The 23,445-nt window shown below is 43.4% G+C and overlaps 1 protein-coding gene across 2 annotated transcripts in view; it reads left to right on the top strand.

Annotated features, from left to right (window-relative positions):
- The first annotated feature begins 36 nt into the window (after window positions 1-36).
- OTP (orthopedia homeobox) overlaps window positions 37-23,445 on the top strand; it is a 35,444-nt gene continuing 12,035 nt past the window's right edge. The window contains exons 1-3 of one of the 2 annotated variants that reach the window (XM_054555653.2): window positions 40-273; window positions 2,300-2,433; window positions 11,130-11,256. In XM_054555653.2, the coding sequence (XP_054411628.1) occupies window positions 11,190-11,256 (67 nt within the window). In that variant the 5' untranslated portion in view covers window positions 40-273; window positions 2,300-2,433; window positions 11,130-11,189. Of the gene's footprint in view, window positions 274-2,299; window positions 2,434-11,129; window positions 11,257-23,445 lie in introns of both variants that reach the window. The other variant, XM_054555654.2, reaches the window with a different exon arrangement.

Raw genomic sequence — 23,445 nt, 5'->3', positions numbered from 1 at the left:
GGAATGCCCATGTTTGGGGAAACACCCATCATTGTGTCATCATGAATGGCATGTAGTCAAGGTAGACTATCTTAGTAGGAGGTTTGCCTTTCTCATATAACCAGAAGTCTGGAGGTGCAGTGTAGGGCTGATGCCTCCACTCAAGGAAGTCAACCAGGATGCAGGCTCCGTATCACTTCCTACTCACCATATTTTAGTCCACATTGTAGCAAGAAGGCCAATTCACCTGCCAGCAGGCAGTGCGTCCTAATACCAGGCAGGAATTAAGAGAAGGTAAAAAGTCAATTTCTAGCTAAGATTTCCCCTTTTTTAAATCCAGGAAACAATAGCTTTCTTACACATCCCACCCAGCATACTTCTGCTTACATCTCATTAGCCAGAACTAAACCCAATGGTTTACCCCAAGAAGCAAGGGTATCTGGGGGAGGTAATTGTCCCTAACATTTACATTGCTACCCCAAACAAAATTGAGGTTCTATTAATAGGGATGAAGGTGCAAATGGATTATATTTAGTAGTGTTTGCCACAGAGGGAAAAAGGAAATATGAGGTTGTCTCCTTCAATTAAATGAGACAAACCATATGAAGCATTTAGCACAATGTCTAGCTTATAGTGTGTGCTCAAAAAAAAAAAAAGTTTACTGCTGCTGCTGCTACCACAACTACTAGTACTGTTAACAAAATATATTATGGGCAGCCGGGCATGTTGGCTGATGCCTGAAATCCCAGCACTTTGGGAGGCCAAGGTAGGTGGATCACGAGGTCAGGAGTTCGAGACCAGCCTGGCCAATATAGTGAAACCCCGTCTCTACTAAAAATACAAAAATTAGCCGAGCATGGTGGCGGGCACCTGTAGTCCCAGCTACTCAGGAGGCTGAGGCAGGAGAATCGCTTGAACCTGGGAGGTGGAGGTTGCAGTGAGCTGAGATCACGCCATTGCACTCCAGCCTGGGCAACAAGAGTGAAACTCCATTTCAGAAATAAATAAAATAAAATATATTATTGGCCATGTGCAGTTGCTCACACCTGTAATCCCAACACTTTGGGAGGCCAAGGAGGGCTGATCACTTGAGGTCGGGTGTCCGAGACCAGCCTGGCCCACATGGTGAAACCCCATCTCTACTAAAAATACAAAAATGAGCTGGGTGTGGTGGTGCACGCCTATAGTCCCAGCTACTCAGTAGGCTGAGGCACGAGAATTGCTTGAACTCAGGAGGCAGAGGTTGCAGTGAGCTGAGATTGTGCCAGTGCACTCTAGCCTGGACAACAGAGTGAGGCTGTCTCAAAATAAATAAATAAATAAATAAAAATTTAAAAATAAATAAAACAGGCCGGGTGCAGTGACTCATGCCTGTAATCCCAGCGCTTTGGGAGAGTGAGGTGGATCACCTGAGTTCAGGAGTTCGAGACCAGCCTGACCAACATGGTGAAACCCCATCTCTATTAAATACAAAAAATTAGCCTGGTTCGTGGCACATGCCTGTAATCCCAGCTACTTGGGAGGCTGAAGCAGGAGAATCGCTTGAACTGGGGAGGCAGAGGTTGCAGTGAGCCGAGATCGTGCCATTGCACTCCAGCCTGGGCAACAAGAGCGAAACTCCATCTCAAAATAAATAAATAAATAAATAAATAAAATGTATTATTGATTTTTCACAGTCCCATTAATTCAACCAATATTATGCACTTTTACAATATTCAGTATTTAGGTGTTGGGGATCAATGAAATCCTTGCCAGATCAATGAAATCCTTGCCTGATCCTTGCCTTCTAAGAGTTTACCATCTATGTAGACAAATACTCAATGAATTGAATGTGGTAAAAGCTTCAGCAGAGCAGCCTTGTACATTATTAAAAGTGGAAGGAACTTGAGAGAGCATGAGAAATGAATCCCTCATTTCACAGACGAGGAAAGAAGGGGCCACCAGGGAACAGAAAGGGCTGGCAGAGTCACCCAGCTCTCTGCAGAGAGAACCAGGCCTCAAGCCAAAACCTCTTGATGCCCAAGTGGGTGCCTTTCTGACTACACTGTCCTGTTTGATACAACTTGAAAATATGAAGCTAGAGGAAGAGACTGGAATAATACACCTCTACTCTTTGGGCAGGTCATCTCGCAGAAGCATAGCCCTTGGCCCCAGAGGAAATGCCACCCACGGTAGATTCCCTGAACTCCCGGGATTGTGGTGATGTGCATGTGCCAGCATAAAAATGAGAGCTTGTCTGAGCGACAGACAGGAGAATTCCTCTGGGTCAAGACTTTTATTCACTCTGTGATTTTTAATTAGCAATTTTGATTTTTCCAAGGATTGCATTAAATCAGCAAATGCTTCTTGCATAACTCCCCACCCACTGATTCACTATTGGATGACACGGGTCACTAAAATGTGGAAAAAGAATGAAAATTTGGAATCCTGGTGCATGATGCAAGATCAGAGGAGGTAAAGAGCTATAAAATGTCATTCAGAAATATTTTAGAGATATTAAATGTAGTCTGTTCACTACAATGACCACTATGTTTTTTAAATTAAGGAACACTGTATTCTGCTTGGCGTCAAGCATAGCATGAGATTTTTTAAAAACGGATGAAGTTAATGAAAATCAGACTGTCTGGCTGGCAGAAAAAAATAAAGTCACATCTGGAAACAGCTGCACTAGCAATTAAATAGCATTTAATGTGACTAATATCAAAAGGGTGGGTTATTTTCCCCCTAGCATTAAGGATGCAAAATTTCAGCTTCCAAGCTACTCTATTATTTTTTGAGTCAGTGGGTGTTTAGAAGTCATTCTGATATTTATAAAGAAAAACCCCCAGTGAGTCATAGAAGGGGATTTGAGTCAGAGAAAAAAAAATGAACAAGAGCTGCACAGTTTGAATTTTGAGAACCAGCATAAATTTTACAGTTTTTTCCCCCTAAGCATTAACTGTTCAGTGTTTCAGTTCAGTGAAATAAAGGCCTCTTGTTTCCCATACCAATCAAGTGACCTCCTGCCTCACCGTAATTAGTGGCAAACTTCAATATGCAAGCTAAAAGACCACCTAATTAAAAAGCGTAATTAATTTACATAGATCATTCAAAATGGCTAGATTAGATAGCTTCTGGAGATAATGTAAAACTCTTTGAGCTGCTTTTATTGGCTTCTTTCCCTGCTGTTCCTCAGGTTCTGAATATTTTCATGGGAATGAGTTTATCAAAGTGGGAAGGGCTTGGAGGTGATGGTTTTAGCTAATCACTGCTAAACATTTAAAGCTTTGCAATTATTTTTATCAATTACCCAAGAATAAAACAACAAAAAAATGGCCTTATCTTCCTGCTTGGTGCTGAGTGGCCTAATGTTATTAGTGAATATTTATTAAGTGCCTGTTGAGTGCAAGATGCCACTCAAAACACACAGTTATTTTTTAGTTTGCTGGTTAGAAATCACTCCTCTGGGCTAGACAGCAATTTGATTCTTCTGATCACAATGAGATGGCTGCAGACCCCAAGAAAGATAGTGACCAAAGTTTTTTTTCCCCCCTTTATTCATAATTCACACTGCCAAGAAATGTCCTATATTATCTACTCTGCCTTCAGCATAAACAGGATTTGACTCTGGAGTTTGGCCAAGCCCCTATGTGACAACCAAGTGAACTTTCCAATGGTGAGGGAGAAAAAGTCTAATTTCTTACCTTCCTTGGTACAGAAATTGTGATCCTGTGGCGACATCCAATCATAATTTTCTTTCTCCTTACCTGAGTATCAAAAAGAGACGTTTCTTCCCAATTTACTTATGGAGCCAATATATCAGAAGATCAACCAAGCAGGACTTCTAAACGAAGAAGCTTCAGATAAGGAATTTGTGAATACTGCCTGTCTTTGGAGAAGTCCAAGGACCTTCACTGTACCTTGGCAAAGAACAAGAGATAAATTATCACCCTCTCTTAATTTCATCTGGTTCTCCTGAGAAGGAAAAATTGTCACAGCATCAGATGATCTTGCGCTAACTCGACAGGATTGTCCTAACAATAACAACAACAACAAAAAATAACAAGAGCAAATGCCTATTTTCTCCTCAACATATTTGATTATATATTATTGAGACATGAATCTTCTACATACATCCTTAATATTTGGAGGCTTTGAATCATTTGACAAGAAATACTTCCCTCCCCACGAGATGAACTATCGTATTATTACTCATGGAGTGAACACTACACTTGGGAAGCTGAATTATATAGCTTGACTGCTTACATTTAAATCCCTTATTAGCTCTTAAAATTTCACCTTTTTGTTCTGTGTAAACATAGTCCAGGTTCCACTTCACTTTCCATATGCCCCGGTTTTCTCATCAATATGCTTCAGATAATAGTGTTGCAATTAATCAACTCAAAATTTGATATAATCAGAATAATAGCAAATATTATCTATAATAGCAGTTCTCAGACATCGCTACATGTTAGCTCTCTTAGAAAGTCCAAAAATAAAAATCCAGATGCCCAGGCTGCATCCCAGCCCAACTAAATCAGAATTTCTGGGAGAAGGAACTCAGATATCAGTATGATTTCCTATGTGATTGAGCAATAAAAGTTTATTGTTATATGCCTCTGAGTTTTGGACTAGTTTGTTATGCAGCTTCATTGTGATTGTAGCTCTCTGAAACACTCACTCATTCATTCTTTTATCTTCTCTGTGTTGCCATAAAGAAATACCTATGGCTGGGTAGTTTATAAGGAAAGAGGTTTAATTGGCTCATGGTTCTGCAGGCTGTACAAGAAGCATGTCACCAGCATCTGCTTCTGGTGAGGGCCTCATGGCAGAAGGTGAAGGGAAAGCCAGCATGTCACATGGTAAGAGAAAGAGCAAGAGGAAGAAAGGGGACTCCCAGACGTTTAAACAAGATCTCATGTGAACTAACTGAGTGAGAACTCACTCATCACCAAGGGGATGGTGCTAAGGCATTCGTGAGGGATCCATCACCATGAGCCACTCACCTTCCACCAGGCCCCACCTCCAACACTGGAGATTACATTTCAACATGAGATTTGGAGGGAACAAATATCCAACCATATCACCGATTGACCATCTACTGTGTCCCAGAGACTTTCTAGACTTTGGATAGACAGTGGAAAACAAAGATGGCCAAGGCCCTTGCCCTAATGCAGCTTAATTATTTGTGGTAGTGATGGACAAAAAATAAGTAAACAGATAGCTATATAATATCCTTTCAAGTACATTTCAACTACCATTAAGAATTGTGAAAACACAAAAAGGCAGAGCAAGATGACCAAATGGAAGCCTCCACTGATTATCCTCCCCACAGGAACACCAAATTGAACAACTATGCACACAAAAAAAAGCACTTTCATCAGCACCAAAAATCAGGTGAGCAATCAGTGGTTGGTTTTAACTTCATGTCACTGAAAACAGCATTGAAAGCGGTAGGAAAGACAGTCTTGAATGGCCAGCGCCACCCATGCCCCATCCCACAGCAGTGGCTGCATGACACTGAGCAAGAATTTGTGTGCGTTGAGGAGGGAAAGTGCAGTGATTGTGGGCCTGTGTGTTGAAATTCAGTGCTGCTCTGCCATAGCAGAAAGCAACCCTGGGCAGAACTCAGCCAACACCCATGGAGGAGCATTTAAACTGGCCCTAGCCACAAGTGAATTGCCCATTCCAGTTGTTGGAACCTGAGTTCTGGCAAGCCTCAGCACAACAGGCTAAAGGGCTCTGGTTCCTACCTAAACTTGAAAAGCAGTCTAGGCCATAAGGACTGCAATTCCTGAGCAAGTCTTGATACTATGTTGAGCAGTCTAGGCCATAAGGACTGCAATTCCTGAGCAAGTCTTGATACTATGTTGCGCTTGGAGCCAGTGGACTTGGGGGGGCACATGACCTACTGAGATAACAAACGGGACAGCCAAGGAGGGAGATGCTTACATCTTCCCTCCCCCAACCCCAAGCAGTACAGCTCATGGCTCCAGGAGTGAATCCTGCCATCTGCTTGAGAAAAGGAGAGGGAAGAGTAAAGAGGACTTTGTCTTGCAACTTGGATGCCAGCTCAGCCACAGTAGGATATGGTACCTGGCAGAGTCCTGAGACCCCCATTCCAGGCCCTCGTTCCCAGACCACATTTCTATATACATCCTGGGCCAGAAGGGAACCCACTGCCTTGAGGGGAAAGATCCAGTCCTGGAAGCACCCACCACCTGCTGAATAAAGAGCCCTTGGGCTCTGAATAATCAGCAGCGATACCCAGGCAGTACTCACTGTGGACCTTAAGTTAGCTCAAATATGTGTTGGCTTCAGATGTAACCCAGCATATTCCCAGCTGGGGTGGCTATGAGGAGGCACTCCTGCTTGAGAAAATGAGAGGGAAGAGTAAAAAGGACTTCGTCTTGCACCTCAATTACCAGCTTGGCCGCGGTGGAGTAGAGGACCAAGGAGGCCCTTGAGGTTCCTGTTTCCAGGCCGAGGCTCTTGGATGGCATTTTGGACCTGCCTTTGGCCAGAGGGGGACCCACTGCCTGGAAGGTGAGTCCCAGGCCTGGCATCACTCACCACAAGCTGACTGAAGAGCCCTTGAGCCTTGAATGATTATCAGTGGTAGCCAGACAGTACTCACCATGGGCTTGGGGCAGTAGTGGCCATAAAGAGAGACTCCCCTGCTTGTGGAAACAGGAGAGAATAGTGTGAAGGACTTTGTCTTGTGGTTTGGGTGCCAGCTCAGGCACAGTAGAGTAGAGCACCAGGTAGATTCCTAAGATTTCTGACTTGAGGCCCTGGCTCCTGGATGGCATCTCTGGACTCACACAGGACCAGGGGAAACTCACTGCCCTAAAAAAAAGAATACAAGCTTGGATGGATTTGCCACCTGTTGATTGTACAGCCCTAGGCCTTAAGTGAACATAGGTGGTAGCCAGACAGTGATTAACATGGGCCTTGGGCAAGACCCAGTGCTGTGTTGGCTTCAGGTCTGACCCAGCACAGTCCTGTGGTGGTGGCCACAGGGGTGCTTTTGTCACCCCTCCCGCAACTCCAGGCAGCTCAGAACAGAGAGAGACTCCTTTTGTTTAGAAGAATGTAAGAGAAGAGAACAGGAGTCTCTGCCTGGTAATCCAGAGAATTCTTCTGGATCTTATCCAAGATCTCCAGGGCAGTACCTCTATGAATCTGTAAGAACCACAGCAATAAATACATAACTCTTCAATGCCCAGACACCAACAAACATCCACAAGCATCAAGTCCCTTCAGGAAAACATGATCTCACCAGACAAACTAAATAGGGCATCAGGGACTAATCCCAGAGAGACAGAGATATCTGACCTTTCAGACAGAGAATTCTAAAATCACCGTTTTGAGAAACTCAATGAAATTCAATATAACACAGAGAAAGAATTCAGAATCCCATCAGATAAATGTAACAAACAGAATTAAATAATTTTTAAAAATCAAGCAGAAATTCTGGAGTTGAAAAACACAGCTGACATGCTGAAGAATGCATGAGTCCCTTAGCAGCAAAATTGGGCAAGCAGAAGAAAGAATTAGTGAGCTTGAAGATAAGCTATTTGAAAATACACAGTCAGAGGAGACAAAAGAAAAAAGAATAAAAAAGAATGATGTATGCCTACAAGAACTATAAAATAGCCTCCAAAGGGCTAATCTAAGTTACTGGCCTTAAAGAGGAGATGGGATGGAGGATAGAAAATTTATTCAAAGGAATAATAAACAGAGAGATCCCCAAACTTAAAAAAAGATATCAATATTCAAGTACAAGAAGGATATAGAACACCAAATAGATTTAACCCAAATAAGACTACCTCAAAGGTCAAGGATAAAGAAAGGACCCTAAAAGCAGCAAGATAAAAGAAACAAATAACATACAATGGGGTACCAATATGTTTGGCAGCAGACTTCTCAGTGGGAAACTTGCAAGCCAAGAGAGAGTGGTATGTTGTATTTAAAGTGCTGAAGGAAAAAACTTTTATTCTACAATAATATATCCAGTGAAAATATCCTTCAAACATGAAGGAGAAATGAAGACCTTCCCAGACAAACAAAAGCTGAGGGATTTCATTAACAACAGACCTGCCCTACAAGAAATGCTATAGGGAGTTCTTCAATCTGAAAGAAAAAGATGTTAATAAGCAATAAGAAATCATCTGAAGGTACAAAACTCACTGGTGACAGTAGGTACATAAAAAAACACAGAATATAATAACACTGTAATAGTGGTGTGTAAACTACTCATATCTTGAGTAGAAAGACTAAAAGATGAACCAATCAAAAATAATAACTACAACAATTTTTCAAGACATAGACAGTACAATAAGATATAAATAGAAACAACAAAAAGTTAAAAAGTAGGAAATTAAGTTAAAGTGTAGAGTTTTTTTAGTTTCCTCTTTACTTCTGTGTGTAATCAGTGCTAAGTTGTCATCAGTTTAAAATAATGGGTTACAAGATATTATATGCAAGTTTCATGGTAATCTCAAATCAAAACATACACACACACACACACACACACACACACACAAGATTTTAAAACATACCACCAGAAAAAGTCATCTTCACTAAAAGAAAGACAGGAAGGAAGGAAAGAAGGAAGAAAAGATCACAAAACAATTAGAAAACAAATAACAAAATTGCAAGTATAAGACCTTACTTATCAAAAATAATATTGAATGTAAATGAACTAACCTCTCCAATCAAAAGGCATACAGTGGCTGAATGGTTGAGAAAACAAGACCCAATAATCGGTTGCCTACAAGAAACACACTTCACCTATAAAGACACACATAGACTAAAAAAGGGATGGAAAAAGATATTCCATGCAAATGGAAGCCAAAAAAGAAAAGAAGTAGCTATACATATATCAGATCAAATAGATTTCAAGAAAAAAACTATAAAAAGAAACAATGAAGGTAATTATATGATAAAGAGGTCAATTCAGCAAGAGGATATAACAATTGTAAATATATATGCATTCAACACAGGAGAACCCAGATAAACAAAGTAAATATTAGAGCTAAAGAAAGAGATAGACCCCAATAAAATAATAGCTGAAGATTTCAACACCCCACTTTCAGCATTAAACAGATTGTCCAGACAGAAAATCAGCAAAGAAACATCAGACTTAATTTACACTATAGACCAAATGGACCTAAATATATTTACAGAAAATTTAACCCAATGGCTGCAGAATACACATTCTTCTCTCCTCAGCACATGAATCATTCTCAAGGATAGACCATACGTTAGGTCACAAAACAAGTCTTAAAACATTCAAAAAAATTGAAATTATATCAAATATCTTCTCTGACCACAATGGAAAAAACTAAAAATCCTTAACAAGAGGAATTTTGGAAATTATACAAACACATAGAAATTAAATAATATACTCCTTAATGACCAGTAGATCAATAAAGAAATTAAGAGGAAAATTTTAAAATTTCTTAAAACCTATGGGATAAAGTGAAAGCAGTACTAAGAGGAAAGTTTATAGCTATAAGCACCTTCATCAAAAAAGTAGAAAGTCTCCAAATAAACAATGTAACAATGCATTTAAAGAACTAGAAAAGCAAGAGCAAAGCAAACCAAAAATTACTAGAAGAAAAGAAATAATAAAAATCAGAGCAAAAATAAATGAAATCGAAATGAAGAAAACAACACGAAAGATCAAATGAAACAAAATGTTGGTTTTTTAAAAAGTTAAACAAAATCAACAAACTTTTAGTCAGACTAACTAAGGAAAAAAGAGAGAAGACCTAAATAAATAAAATCAGAGATGAAAAAGGTGACATTACAACTGATACTGCAGAAATTCAAAGGATCACTAGAGGCTACTATGAGCAACTATCTGCCAATAGATTGAAAAATGTAGAATAAATGAATAAATTCTTAGTCACATACAACATACCAAGATTGAAGCATGAAGAAATCCAAAATCTGTACAGACCAAAAACAAGTATCCAGATCAAAGCCATGATAAAAATTCTCCTAGCAAAGGAAAGTCTGGGATCTGATGGCTTCACTGCTGAATTTTACCAAACATTTAAAGAAGAGGTAAATACCAATCCTACTCAAACTAATGTGAAAAATAGATGAGGGAATACTTACAACGTTTACTACGAGGTCAGTATTGCCTTGATACCCAAACCAGACAAAGATACATCCAAAAAAGAAAACTCTAGGCTAATATCCCTGATGAACATTGATGCAAAAATCCTCAGTAAAATACTAGCAAACCAAATTCAACAACACATTAAAAAGATCATTCACCAGGAGTGGTGGCTCGTGCCTATAATGCCAGCACTCTGAGAAGCCAAGACAGGCAGATCACTTGAGGCCAGGAGTTTGAAACTAGCCTGGCCAACATGGTGAAACCCTGTTTCTACTACAAATAAAAATAAAAAATTGGCTGGGCGTGGTGGTGTGCACCTGGATTCCCAGCTACTCAGGAGGCTGAGGCAGGAGAATTGCTTAAACCCAGGAGGCAGAGGTTTCAGTGAGCTGAGATTGCGCCACTGCACTCTAGCCTGGGTTACAGAGTGAGACTCTGTCTCAAAATAAATCCATTAAATAAATTAGTAAATAAATAGAAAAGATCATTTATCACAACCAAGTAGGATTTATCCTAGGGATTCAAGGATGGTTCAACATATGCAAATCAATCAGTGGGATACATCATATCAACATTATGAAGAACCTCCAAACTGTTCCCCACACTAACTTACATTCCCACCAATATACAAGGATTCCCATTTCTCCATATCCTAGCCAGCATTTGTTATTGCCTGTCTTTTGGATAAAAGCCATTTTAACTAGAATGAGATGATACCTCATTATAGTTTTGATTTGCATCTCTCTGGTGATCAGTAATGTCAAGCAGTTTTCATATGCCTGTTTGCCATCTGTATGTCTTCTTTTGGGAAATGTCTATTCGAATCTTTTGCCCATTTTTTGATCAGATTATTAGACTTTTCCATATAGAGTTGCTTGAGCTCCATATATTCTGCTTATTAATCCCTTGTCAGATGGGCAGTTTCCAAATGTTTTCTCCCATTCTGTGGGTTGTCCCTTGCCTTTGTTGATTGTATCCTTTGCTGTGCAGAACCTTTTTAACTTGAAGTGATCTCATTTGTCCATTTGTGGTGTAGGGTTTGCCCAGGGGAGTGACAAAATTGGACTTCCATTCCAACTGCTGTGTTGGGAGTAGCATGGAGAGGTGCAAGGACAGAGGTGGGGACAAGAGGAGGAGGCTATTCAGCTGTTGCAGTAATCCAGGTACCGTATATAGTGGCTTGAACCTGTGACCGTGAAGGTGGGGAGATCTTGGGATATATTTTGAAAATAAAGCCAAGGTTTGCCATTGAATTGTACATCTGGGTGATAACAAGGGATGATTTGAGGGTGACTTTAATCCTTTTGATTGGAGCAGCTGGGTGGACACTTGAGTACCTATTGTATTCTGTGCAGAAAACAGATATGGTCCTTCCCTCAGAGAAATCATTTTGAAATGGGAGAGACAATAAGCAAGCAGACACTTAACTCAATAATAACCTTGGGAGAGGGCTATGGGGGTGATAGCGGGGTCCTGGGATAGAAGGGAGCCCCAGAGAGGAAAGGGCCTGGTGGGAGAAAGATGACAAAGGCCTTGCCTGAAAGGCAAGATTTAAACTGAAGTCTGAAAGCCGAGAAGCCTGCTATGTGAAGAATAGGGGAAGAGCACTGAGTGGAAAGGGAAAAGCATGTGTAAGGGCCTTGAATCAGAGGAAAAATTATTTTATGAATTTTCAGGAGGCTAAGGTGGCTGATGTGTATCCTATCAATCAGAAGTGGAGGTAGAGAGATAAACAGGGGTCAGGTAATGCCGGTGCTTGTGAGCTTAGACAGTAGTATTTGTGTGTCTGTGTGTGTGCATGTGCACACACATGTTTATTTTCTAACAGCAATAAGATTTAAAGTTTTATGATGCCATGTCACCTGGCCTTGAAATTCTGGAAGCAAAGAGGGCAGGCATAGTATTCTGCCAAGATGTGACCTGAACAGATTTGATGCTGCCTACTTCTTTATTCCACCACTACCCCCTGTTTCTTTTTCTAAAGTTGAGTCCTCAATCTTTTCCTGAGATGAACACACTTCCCTTTCTCCAGATCTTGTGGCTCCACAGAAAGACAGAGGACTTGGACTTCTTTGACAGTTCCGATCTACAAGTGTTGATGGAACACTCTTTCCCAGCTGCTTATCCCTGTTTCTTTCTCACTTGAAGGTCTGCCCACTTTGCACCATCCCCTCATGAGAGGAGGTGATATTTGATGGCTGTGGATAGATAAGAATGAATGAGAACAAAAATATTATGGTGTGGTAACCTGGAAGTGGCTTGAGAGACTGTGTGCAGTCGCTATGAGGGACAGCCATTCCTCCCTTTACCACAGCCATACACCAAATTTCAGAAGGGGGAAAAAGAACATCTTAATTGTGAGCTGATGAGCTGATCAATATTCTCAATTTATCTCTTTAGCTCTAGGCTCCAAATTGAAAACGGGACTGTGAGAATCTCAAAGGCCTGCAGCCATGGCACGTCCCTGCCCTGCAAAGAGCAGTCGCTTCATGCCAAGTAGCACCTCTGAGGTTTCTGGGCACCTGCCCAGGATAGTAGGGTGCTCATGCTGCTTGGCCACTTACAGACTTGTGGGAGCTGCTTGTAGGGCCATTGGCATCAGGCCTGGTTGTAACTTTATGCTCTGCGGACCGCCCCGTACGTCTATTCTGGGTTAGAACAGGGCTCCAGGAGCCAATCCTCTTGTTTCCATAATAACTGTAGTCAAATACAACTTCTCAGCAAGGGTATGGGAAATGTGTCCATGAATGGGTGGGAATGGGAAGGGTTAATAAGAAACATAGCAGCAGCTGTCATTGACACAGCACTGTAAGTGCTCCACAGGAAGACTCACCTCAACCTCAGGAGGCAGGTACTATGATTATCCCTGTTTTACAGATCATTTAGGGAAGCTCTGCAAGTAGAGATTCTTCTAATAAGTGTCACTGCGTTTAGTGTTTGATAGAAATTTCATACTAATCCTGGCAGTTTCTATGACACTAATCAGGTTAATCCAGGAGAGTGAAAACAGATCTGGGGGTTGGGAGACCCAAGCCCCAGTTTTGATTTCTATTAGTTGTTGTGCCACCTTGGTCTCTTGGGGCCTCTGTGTCTCATCTTTAAAGATACAAATGTTAGGCAACAATTCCCAAGGACTCTTCTGGCATGGGTGGTATATGACCCTTCACTTCAACATCCTCTATTTTATGTGCATCAAATTTCAGCCCAGTCTCCTGTCCAAAAATGGAGTCCCTCACCACCAATGACTAACAAGGCAGTCTCTGCATTGGGCTCACTTTGCAGGGCTTAGCCTTGAGCACAGAGCTGGAGAGGGAGAACCTACATTCATTTGCAAAAGTCACACTGGGCTCTTTACCAATAGGGCCGTTTTAACATCGCATCATCAGGCAGTTGTCCACTCTCATTCTGGACTGCTCTACACACATGGAATTGGCTAGGATGACCCCATCCTGAATGGGTGGCATAAATTTCAATAATAATAAACTCTTCTTCATAATTCAGATTGCTTACTAAGATTAGTTTGAATTGGGAAATTTGATTCCCAACTGCTACTGAACAACTAGACCATTCATTCATTCTTCCTTTAATTCATTCAACAAAACTTTTTTTGCACATTATTATGCATCAGAAACTGTACAAGGCTCTAGGGGTACTAAGATATGAAGACAAAGGTTCAGCCATTATGGGGCTTGCATTCTGCTCAGGGAAAGAGGTAATAAACAAATAAGCACATAGCACACTTTTCAGATAGTGATGAGTGCTGTGCTGAAAAAATAAAGCAAGATAAAGCATGATGAATTATGTATCTACTTGACTCTTTTGGGGGACTCTTTTAAGTTTGGAGAGGAGATGTCAGGAAGGGCATCTCTGCAGAGATAAAATTTTACAGAGACCTGAATAAAGAGAGAGCTCTAACCATGTGAAAGTCCAGAGATGTGTACTTCAGGAAGAAGGAACAAACCAGAAGGTACCATGGCCAGAGGTTGGAATGAGAATGGCAAGTCCGAGAAAAAGCAAAAGGCTAGTGTGTGTGCATACTGGTAGCAGCCTTCCATCTGAGCAGGGAGGGCCTTCCTTCATAATCTGACTTGGCTGCACGTTGGAAATTAGAAGTGTAGGATGCAGAAGAGGAATCTCACATACTGTAACTTTTAAAGATAACCACATATGTGGCAAGACAGCCCAAGCCTACCCTAACATTTGCAGGACCTGGAGCAAGAGTACAAACAGAGGCCCACATACTATATGTCCAAATATTTAAAAATTATAAATTAAGCTAACAAACTGTTCAGAGAAATATGTCCTGTCTTCTTACCTTAACAACTATATCTTCATAACAACCTAGAAGTTCAAGTTCAAATTTATAATGTTTGGAGTCCCAGCCCCCAGCTCCAGGTTTGCACCTTATCTTCCTGCCCACCAGCTGCATCCAGGGCAGCAAGAGGCCTCCCACATGCACAAGAGGTCAGCCCAGCCCAGCTGTCCAAGCTCCACCCACATCTCATCACAAGCTGCTGCCTCTTGGGCCTGGGAGTGTGCACATGACAGATGGGCAGATGTGGGAGAGACCCACAGAAGTTCTGGAAGCAGGAGCAGGACTGTTGGGCCAGGAATTCTGGGGCCCCATGTAGTCTAGAGGGAGAAGAGCAGGCTCTTGATGGGCTGCAGCTGGAGATGGTCCAAATGGGGCTGTTTAAAGCCAAGGTCCAGGGCAGGCAGCTCCTTCTCATCCTGTATAAGGGCAATACCTCACCTGAACTACTACTGCAGGTTGTTCCTGGAAGGTGAATATTAAAGCAATCATCCTCCATGCAGAGACAAGCTAAGACCCAGGGAATGAAGGCTGAGGTCAAGGTGCTGGAGAAGTTGAGCTTAACCTTCCAGGCAAGACTAAGGAAGAGGTGATAGAGATCTTGGACTTTGTAAGCTGGGAAGTTTACACGTTTCTTGTATTTTCTATGTTTGTGCTCTTCTTTGTCTTCTCTACATCTATCTATATTAAACTCTTTGAAAACTCCATGCAGTCTTGGCTAAGGGAAACCCAGGGAAAGGTTTTGATCTTTGCTTCAGCCAAAATATTTAAGGGGGCAGCAGCACCCGAGTGCCAGCAGGAAGTCACGTGAAAGAATCTAAAGAAGGAGGTGAGGCCTGTGATTCAGGGGTGTCTGCCAACCCTTGTACCTCCACACACACACTCCTGAAAACTTTCTTTCAAGCACCAACTGTGGAAGTTCTGAGTGAGAAAAGGAACCCCTTAGTCCACAAAGACTGCTAGAGAGTCTAGTGTCTGTTCTCTCTTTCCGTCTCTCACTAATATAACTCTCTGTTCTCACATGGAATACGAATATCTAGTATAAAAATACGATTTCCCAGCCTTCCCTGTAGCTGGGTGTGGTCATTTGACCAAGTTCTTGACAATGGGATTGAGAAGGTATGTGTGCATCTTTAGGGTTGTGCTTTTAAAGGAAGAAGGATACTCTTGTCTTCTTCCTTTCCCTTCCTGCTGGCTGGAATATGACATGGTGGTGAGCCATCCTGGATAACATGGACAAGGGGGACATCCTAGCAGATAGGAACAAGATAGAAGAGGCTGGGTTGCTGACACCATAGATCAACCATGACAGTCCTGGAGTTCTTGCCTTTAGACTATTAAGTGAGAGAGAAACTTCTATCTGGTTTAAGCCACTGTTGGTTTTTGTTACTGCTGCTGTTGTTTCTTTTATAGCCACTAAACTCTCATCCCAACAAATATAGTAATTTTACCACCCCTTGGAGGGAATGCATTCCACACATTTAATTTCCCATGTATAAAGGACTTTTTAAATGCTTTAAATGAAGGTTGTAGGTTGTCTCCTAATCTATATTTACACTCTCGTCACCATACTGAATTGTATAGATTTTTGTTGCCATCCTGAATTGTATAGATTTTGATCATGTCACACCACAGCACATCTTCCTATGTTGAAATCCTTTGAGTTTTAGCCTGACCTCATAGAGAACAACTCTGCCTTTCCTAAAATTCAATGATTTCAATTTTCTTATCTGCTCTCAGTTAAATGGTACCATGGGCTATTGTCTTTGGGCTGGGAACCTGGCCCAGAACCTACGAATGTTGATTGAATTTAATTAACTTGAACTGAACTTCAAAAAGCATTTTCTCTTCAGAGAGATAGCATGAACTCAGCATAAACTAAGTCCAGGGTTTCATTCTATCCCAAGTAGACAACATGAAGGCACGGAGCGAAGTAGGGCTTAAAGCAAATTCCTCTACAGGAACATGCTTCCCCTTATGGCCCTAGCTCACCTCAATTTCCTGACCACTCCCTATGCACCCTTCATGTCTCAGCTTAGACATTACTTCCCAGACCCCTAGACTAGGTTCATTTCCTCTGAGTTATTATCTCAAAGCCTCTGGGATTTGCTTTTTATTACATGCATCATACTTGTGTTTACTTCTCTGCTGGCTATTTTTGTCAATTATAAAAGCATGACTATGCCCATTGTATCCACAGGCCCTAGCTCAGTGCCTTGCTCACAGCCAGTGCTCAATAACAACTTAGAGCCAGGTGTGGTGATGAGCAACTGTAATCCTGGCTACTCAGGACACTGAGATGGGAGGATCCCATGTACTCAGGAGCTCAAGGCTAGCCTGGACAACATAGCGAGACCCCTGTCTCTAAAAAAAACAGTCAATGGATGAATAGATAATCAATGAATGGCATTATCCTCTACTCTTCTTTCTCATACCCCACATCTAGAAGCACATCCTAGGCTTCCTAGGAAATACTTCCAGATTCCAACCACTTATCACCTCCTCCACTGCTCTCATTCTGGTCCAAGCAGCCATCATTTTCCCCTTGGATTATTGCATTAGGCTACTACCTGGCCCCTCTGCCTCCACTTTCCACCTTCCATCCCTCCTCTGGCAAACACACACCATTTTTTTCAGTACAAGTATTGGAGAAGACTGAAGATGGGGCCAAGTCATAAATGAGGGCCATGTTGAAAATAGCATTTTTGTCCTCTCCCAGAGCAGGAAAACCATGGAGCCTTCTCTCTCATGTTTTAACCAGCTCAGGTAAAGACTATAGCACTCAATTTCTATTTAGGTAGGTATGGCCATGTGACTAAATTCTATTCCATGCATTGTGATAGGAAGTAATAGAAGCATTTTTGAGCCATGCCCTTAAAAGAAAGGAATGAGCCTTCCTCTTCATCTCCGTTTGCAGCTACCCAAAATGCAGAGGGGATGGCAGGAGCTGGAGCAGCCATCTTAGGCTGCAAGATGGAAGAATATGTTACGGAAGACAGAGAACAATAAAGAAGGCTGGGCTGGACATGGTGGCCAAGCCTGTTTTCCCAGCTACTGGAGAGACTGAGGCAGGAGGATCATTTCAGCCCAAGGTTGTAGTACACTATGATCATGCCTGTGAATAGCCACTGTCACACACACACACACACACACACACACACACACACACACACGGAAGAAGAAGGCTAGGTTCCCAGTCTTTTAGAGCTGCCTGCCATATTGGCCTTGGCATGTTTTTCATGGGCTGTTATGTGAGAGATAAATAAAATTCTATGTGTTCTAAGCCACTCTAATTTGGGGTCTCTGTTACAGCAGTCTGTGTATCCTAACTAATACATATTCCCTTCCCTACCACAGCTTCTTCCTAGAGTATGAAAAAAAATTCTGCTAGGAAAATATATGTAAAAGTCCATCTCCTTTTTAATGGGTGACTTGGAGACCTCTAAAAAATTAAGGGGGAGTAGAGTAATCCTTGTTCTAAAGCAATTGGGAAAGAGCTATCTCCTACACAGAAAAGGCTCTTTGGTTCCATATGTCAGCAACTTAGGAAAGTGCAGGAGGGTGGAGAAGGCAGCCCTGTTACTGGCTTTCAGGCCCTAATGTGTGAAATGCCTTTGGGGAGTGAATGAAAGAATTAGCTTAAGGTCTGGATTTGGGGGCTTTAGTAGGCTTAAGACAGACTTTAATCACCCTTCACTCTCTGTGGTCCCAGCGTGTGAATTTTAATCACATTCACTTGCACCTCCACCCAGGGTTAGGTCTGTTTATTTATGACCCACCATTGTATCAGGCTGATCTCTCCAGCCAGAGTGCCAACTGCCCAGGGCCTGCCTCTAGGAGCAAGAGCTGCCCACCAACAAACCAGGTTTCCTGACAATTCTCTGCAACATGAAAACATGTAATATAGGTTTGGATTAATATCAACCTACATTTTGGTCAGATGGAAGATATGAAATTGTTATAAATTTGTTAGACTGCATGCATCTTCTAGCCAGTTGTTTTCTTGGAACTTACTGGTTTGACAATTTCTTTTTGATTCTTCACCCAGCTGTTCCCTACATTCAGACTTACTGGTAGAACTCCTCTGGAGATTTGTATTTCTTCTCTGAAGATGATAATCATAAATTTTCACCCAAATATCACTCTTTTATAACCTGGGGCCCATAGACGGCTCAAGAGGGGTTTTGAACCCCCTAAAGTTTTTGGTAAATAAATGCATTTTAATGGGAGGTGGTCCATAGCTTTCACACCCCCCAAAAACGTTTCTTAAAAATATGCAAGAGTTTCCATCCGCACCGGTGAGGCTGAGTAGGGAACCAGTATTTGGATCACAGTAACCCCCAAATCCTTCTGTCTCAAGTCTCCCATCACCACTAGGCAGATATGGAAAAGTCACTCATCTAGGCAATGTGCCTCTCCTTGCAGTCCTTTTACAAAAATGGGAACATTCCGTGAAGGATATTACATTAACTCTTAACACCTAAGAAAGTTAATTCAAATTACTTTCTTCCTTGAGATCTCAGGTTTCTGGGTGAGAAGAAAATACGGACTGAGAAGGTAAGAGAGGGTGACAGCCCACCAAAACAAACTGAGCTTCTTCCTGGGTTATCTCTGCCTTCTACAGGTACAAATCCTGATGGCCACAGTCTACTGTAGTGGAAAAATTCAATGCAGGCCATTGTGAGCTCTACTAAGCCAAGCGTCTGTCTGTCTGTTCATCTCTCACCCCCTCAGTGCCCATCATATAGTAGATGCTCAGCAAATGTTGGTTGGATGAATAAAGGAAAGTGTGTCAGCTGCCTCATTGGTCACCTTGTGTAAATAATGTAAATTTCCTTGTCCCATTAATAATGGGTCTAAATGATGAAACTGAGTCAAGGAGAGGGCTAACAACCTAATTAGAAATAAATACTGAGGCATCACCACCTCTGGATATTGGGAGCATGCACGTGTATACACCATGATGCAGAGAAGGAATTCATAGGTCGTCCTTGGCCTAATAAACCAGAAAGGTCAGAGGTACCCGTTTAAGACCCTTTGGAATAATTTATTTTAGACTTAAAAAAAAGACGTGGTAAAAACAGAGTTGTTGCTTTTTCAGTACTTTAATAAAATGTGGAAAGAGACTTGGAGAGAATGAGAACCCCCGAGGCCCTTCCACACCAGGACTCCCAGACGCGGTGTCCGCGCGAGCTGACCCGGGGTTCTGGGGTGCCGCGGTGGCACCCCTGCCTCTGAGCACCTGTTTTTGTGACACCCTTTTCCCGATGGAGCTCACATCTACCCGGGAGGACTTCCACCCGCTCCAGAAGTTTCCTGGACTTCCCCTCGGCACCCGCCCCAGGCAAGGGCCCCTCCCTCGGGCCGGCTTCTCCAGTGTTCGGGGGCCTGGCAGTTGCTTGTGCCAACCCGGCGGTCCAGCGGAGGCGGAGCGGGCCGGGCTGGCGGGGCCCCCTAGCAGCTGCGGCGGCTTGTGTCCCCTGCCCGGCCCGACGGCGCTGGAGGCGCCGGGAGGAGGCCGCGCTGCCGGCGCTGCGCCCCCTGGGGGCCGGGCGGAGCGGGCCCGAGTGCCCTCTGGGACCGCGGCACCTCCGGACGGCTGGAAGGCGACGCGGCGGCCACTTCGGGCGGACGGGCCCGGCCTGCAGAGGAGTTGGGCTATTTTGTAACTGCACCATCCACCCAAGCCTCATTACCACCTCTTAATGAGACCCCTTTACTCCGTGACGTGCAACCGCTCCATCTCATTAAGGAAATCGCTCTTCAATGCTGATTATTTTATTTGCAGCCATAATTATATTTCTTTCGGCTAAATCACGGTTTAATCGAGCCCACATGGAGGGCAGCAGCACTAATTACGGCGGGGGATGCGGCGACGGCGGCGGCGGCGCGAGCCGGCTGGGGGGTGCGGTAGGGGGTGCCCGGGCGGCGGGCGCGGCCGAGGGGCCCCCGGGCGGGGAGGGGCGCGGGCTGGGGGCGGGGGCCCGGGCTCAAACACAACAACTTATTACTTCTAATTCCCCAACTGTCACCAAATCACCTGCACGAAACAAGAATCTAATTTGTTAAGCTGGCATGTCTGCAGATGGAAGATCGATCTTCTCTGTAGATTTCTCTAATTGAGTGAATATAGACGCCCGGAATTAGCCGCACTCGGGTTGCGGGGAGGGGACGAGGGTCTGGGAAGCGGGGGAGAAAAAAGAGGGGGAGGAAGGGAGAAGACAGAAGAGAGGGAGGGAAGGAGAAAAAGGGGAGAGAGAAAGAGAAAGGAGAGAAAAGGGGAAAGAGAGACGGACGGGAGAACGGATGGAAAAGAAAATGAGAGGAAGGAGTGGAGGACGGAAAGGCAGAAAAAGGAGAGAAAGGAGGAAGGAGGAAAAGGAGCAAAGAGAGAAAAGGAAGAGAGCATAAAGAGAAGGGGGAAAGGGAGAGAAAGGGAAGAGGGAAAGGGAAGAGAAAGGGCAGGAGATGCAAGGAGGAAAAGATAGGGAGATGAAATCCTATTTGAGGAAGGCTCTTCACCCATAGATTCAACCTCCCTCCCCCACCCCACCCCCCCGAAGCGTAGAGTCGCTGAAGCGGCCGAGTCCCGGCGTCTGTTGCAAACCTGGCACTAACTGCGCGCGAAAAGAAGAAGGTTGGGACGGAGGAGCCGGGCGGGGAGCGAGCGGGGAGTGGGCGAGCGCAGGCGGCTCGAAGAAATGGCTTACAGAATTACATTTGTTTTTCTTGTGATTTTATTAAAAGTCACTCCTCATCTCCAGAATGCGTGAAAATATCTACTTTCCACTCAGATACACCGCATTAACTTGTTGGAGGCGAATTTGTTTGTTTGTCTATTTTATTTATTTGCTAGATAAGATTGATGCAGTCTTATTAGCGCTATATCTAGTTATACAAAGAGATAAGGATGAGATGTTTTTCTTTTTATTCCAATTACTAGCCTTGTCACCTAACTGAATAACTGATATATGATTATTTATACTGAGTAAATAGAAATCAGAAAAGCAACGAACTTAACACATGCAAACAAAATCTCCATGTCACTTATTATATTCCGTGTGGCTAATTGGGGCCATTAAAATTACGGGGCGAAAGGCAAAAAAAAAAAAAAAAAAAAAAAGAGAGAGAGAGAAGCAAGATACGCAGTCAGGGGGCGGATACTAATCCGTCATTGTTTTGTGTCGAGCTTTCTGCGTGGAGGGCCGTAGGCGCCAGTAGTTAGAAGGGAAAGATGAGAGAAAAAACGAGCAAGGGACCGGCCCTTGCGCCCACGAAAAGTCAGGCGGGTGGACGGTCTGGCTGAAGTTTGCAAACTCCAGTGTGTGGGAAACTGTTTACTGCAGAAAAGAAAAAAATGTATATGTCGAGCTCGTATATTGCCAAAGGCTTCTGGGTGGGATAGGAAATGAGACTCTTTGGGGCAGGTTTCTGCCCCTCCGCAGCGCCTGGCACGCCCCCTCCGTGTGAGTGAACAGGCAATGAACACGCACTGCTCGCACAAGCACACACAAGTACACGTGTCATGCACACGCAGCCTGCTACCGGCGCTTAAAAAACAGAAGGAAAGCCCCGAGTGTGGATCCTGAACGCTGCTTGGCATTTGGCTTCGAGGCTGGGGATCCTGGGTCCTGTAGGCAGAATTGTTGCGGCCACAAGGCCCCCTCAGCGACATCAATCGAATAACTGGCTCAAAGCCTCCCGGAGTCCCTGCGCTCCCAGCCCTGGGAGGCCAGGAATATGCACATTTGAGCTGGGCCCAGGCCTGTTTGAGAGGGATTAAAAACGCTTCATTTTGCCCTCCAGAGCCCTCTCCCGAAGGCGAGCGGAGGACCCTTTCACAGTGGCCGGGCAGGGGCACTCAGAAGAGAAGCCTCTTTGGCTGTGGTCTCTATTGCTGGAAACCTCAAGAGAGTTATTTTACGCAGAGAAGCATGGAAATGCCTTTTACCCCTTTACAGAGACTTGGCCACCCTCCCAGATCTCCTTCCTACTAGTCATCCCACCCTCAAAATGACTCCCCCAAAATAAGCCATACACTAAGCAGTCTCAAACTCCAGAGTGGCCAGATGCAGACCACCAACCCCAGTCTGGGAAAGGGTCAGGTGGGGACAGTGGAGGCTGAGGGGAGTGTAGGTTCTGGTACCCAGGGCAGGATGTGCGGGAAAAGTGGTCACCATTGTTCCGAGCACAGTGGACTTGAGAGCGTCCTTATTTGCCTCTAGTATGTGTCCCCACCCTTTATTCTTTTCCATTTCTTAGGTAGGCCTGAGGAACACAATCTGATTTGCCATTGCGTTTGGATTATTGCATATCTGGAAAAGTAAACAGGAGTGTGCAAGTCACTTGATTTGTTTTCTGTAAGCAAATAATACCCAAAAGCATGGCTGTAATTTACCGCGAATTAAAATTGATTCTTTTCATCAGGCAAGAAAATAGGAAAATGTGAGATCGTTAATTATTGAGGGAGGAGCTCCTCATTAAAGGGAACAATGTTACAATTCAGCATTTAATAGCAGGAATGTGAATAATAACGAGCCATATTTCAGCCCACTGTCTGCAAAGAAAAGAGAGCAGTTTACAAACAACTCTAGCAGCCGAAAGTTACATTTAATAAACCTCCGAGGTTTTTGTAAGTGGAAAAGCAATTAGGGCTCTGGGCATACTACCCAATTCTTCCCACAACACCCGGTATATATTCTTATTCTGTCTGTTTCTGTGTCTACAAAGGATTCACAATGAACGCAGAAATACGGTTAGAGAGACAATCAGAATTACAAATACAATCAGCACAAATTCCTCTGGAAGGCACTAGCTGCCCGGGGGCCCCATCCCACCCCACCTCCCAGTCTAGACACACATTTCTAAGTCTTGATCTGGAACTGGACGGCAAAGCAGGAGTAAAGACACTGATTTGATAGTTGCTGTGCTTGTAATTTACATTATCAGTCATCAAGGTGTTTTTTTTTTTTTTTTTTTTTTTAACTCTCCCAGCAAGCCGACTTTCCTCGCAGCTGCGGAGTTCTCTGGCTCTGTCTGG

The sequence above is a fragment of the Pongo abelii genome, chromosome 4 (assembly GCF_028885655.2).
Source record: "Pongo abelii isolate AG06213 chromosome 4, NHGRI_mPonAbe1-v2.0_pri, whole genome shotgun sequence".
Classification (NCBI taxonomy): domain Eukaryota; kingdom Metazoa; phylum Chordata; class Mammalia; order Primates; family Hominidae; genus Pongo; species Pongo abelii.
The sequence above is the reverse complement of the archived record's forward strand: the minus strand, read 5'-3'. Positions and strand labels throughout refer to the sequence as shown.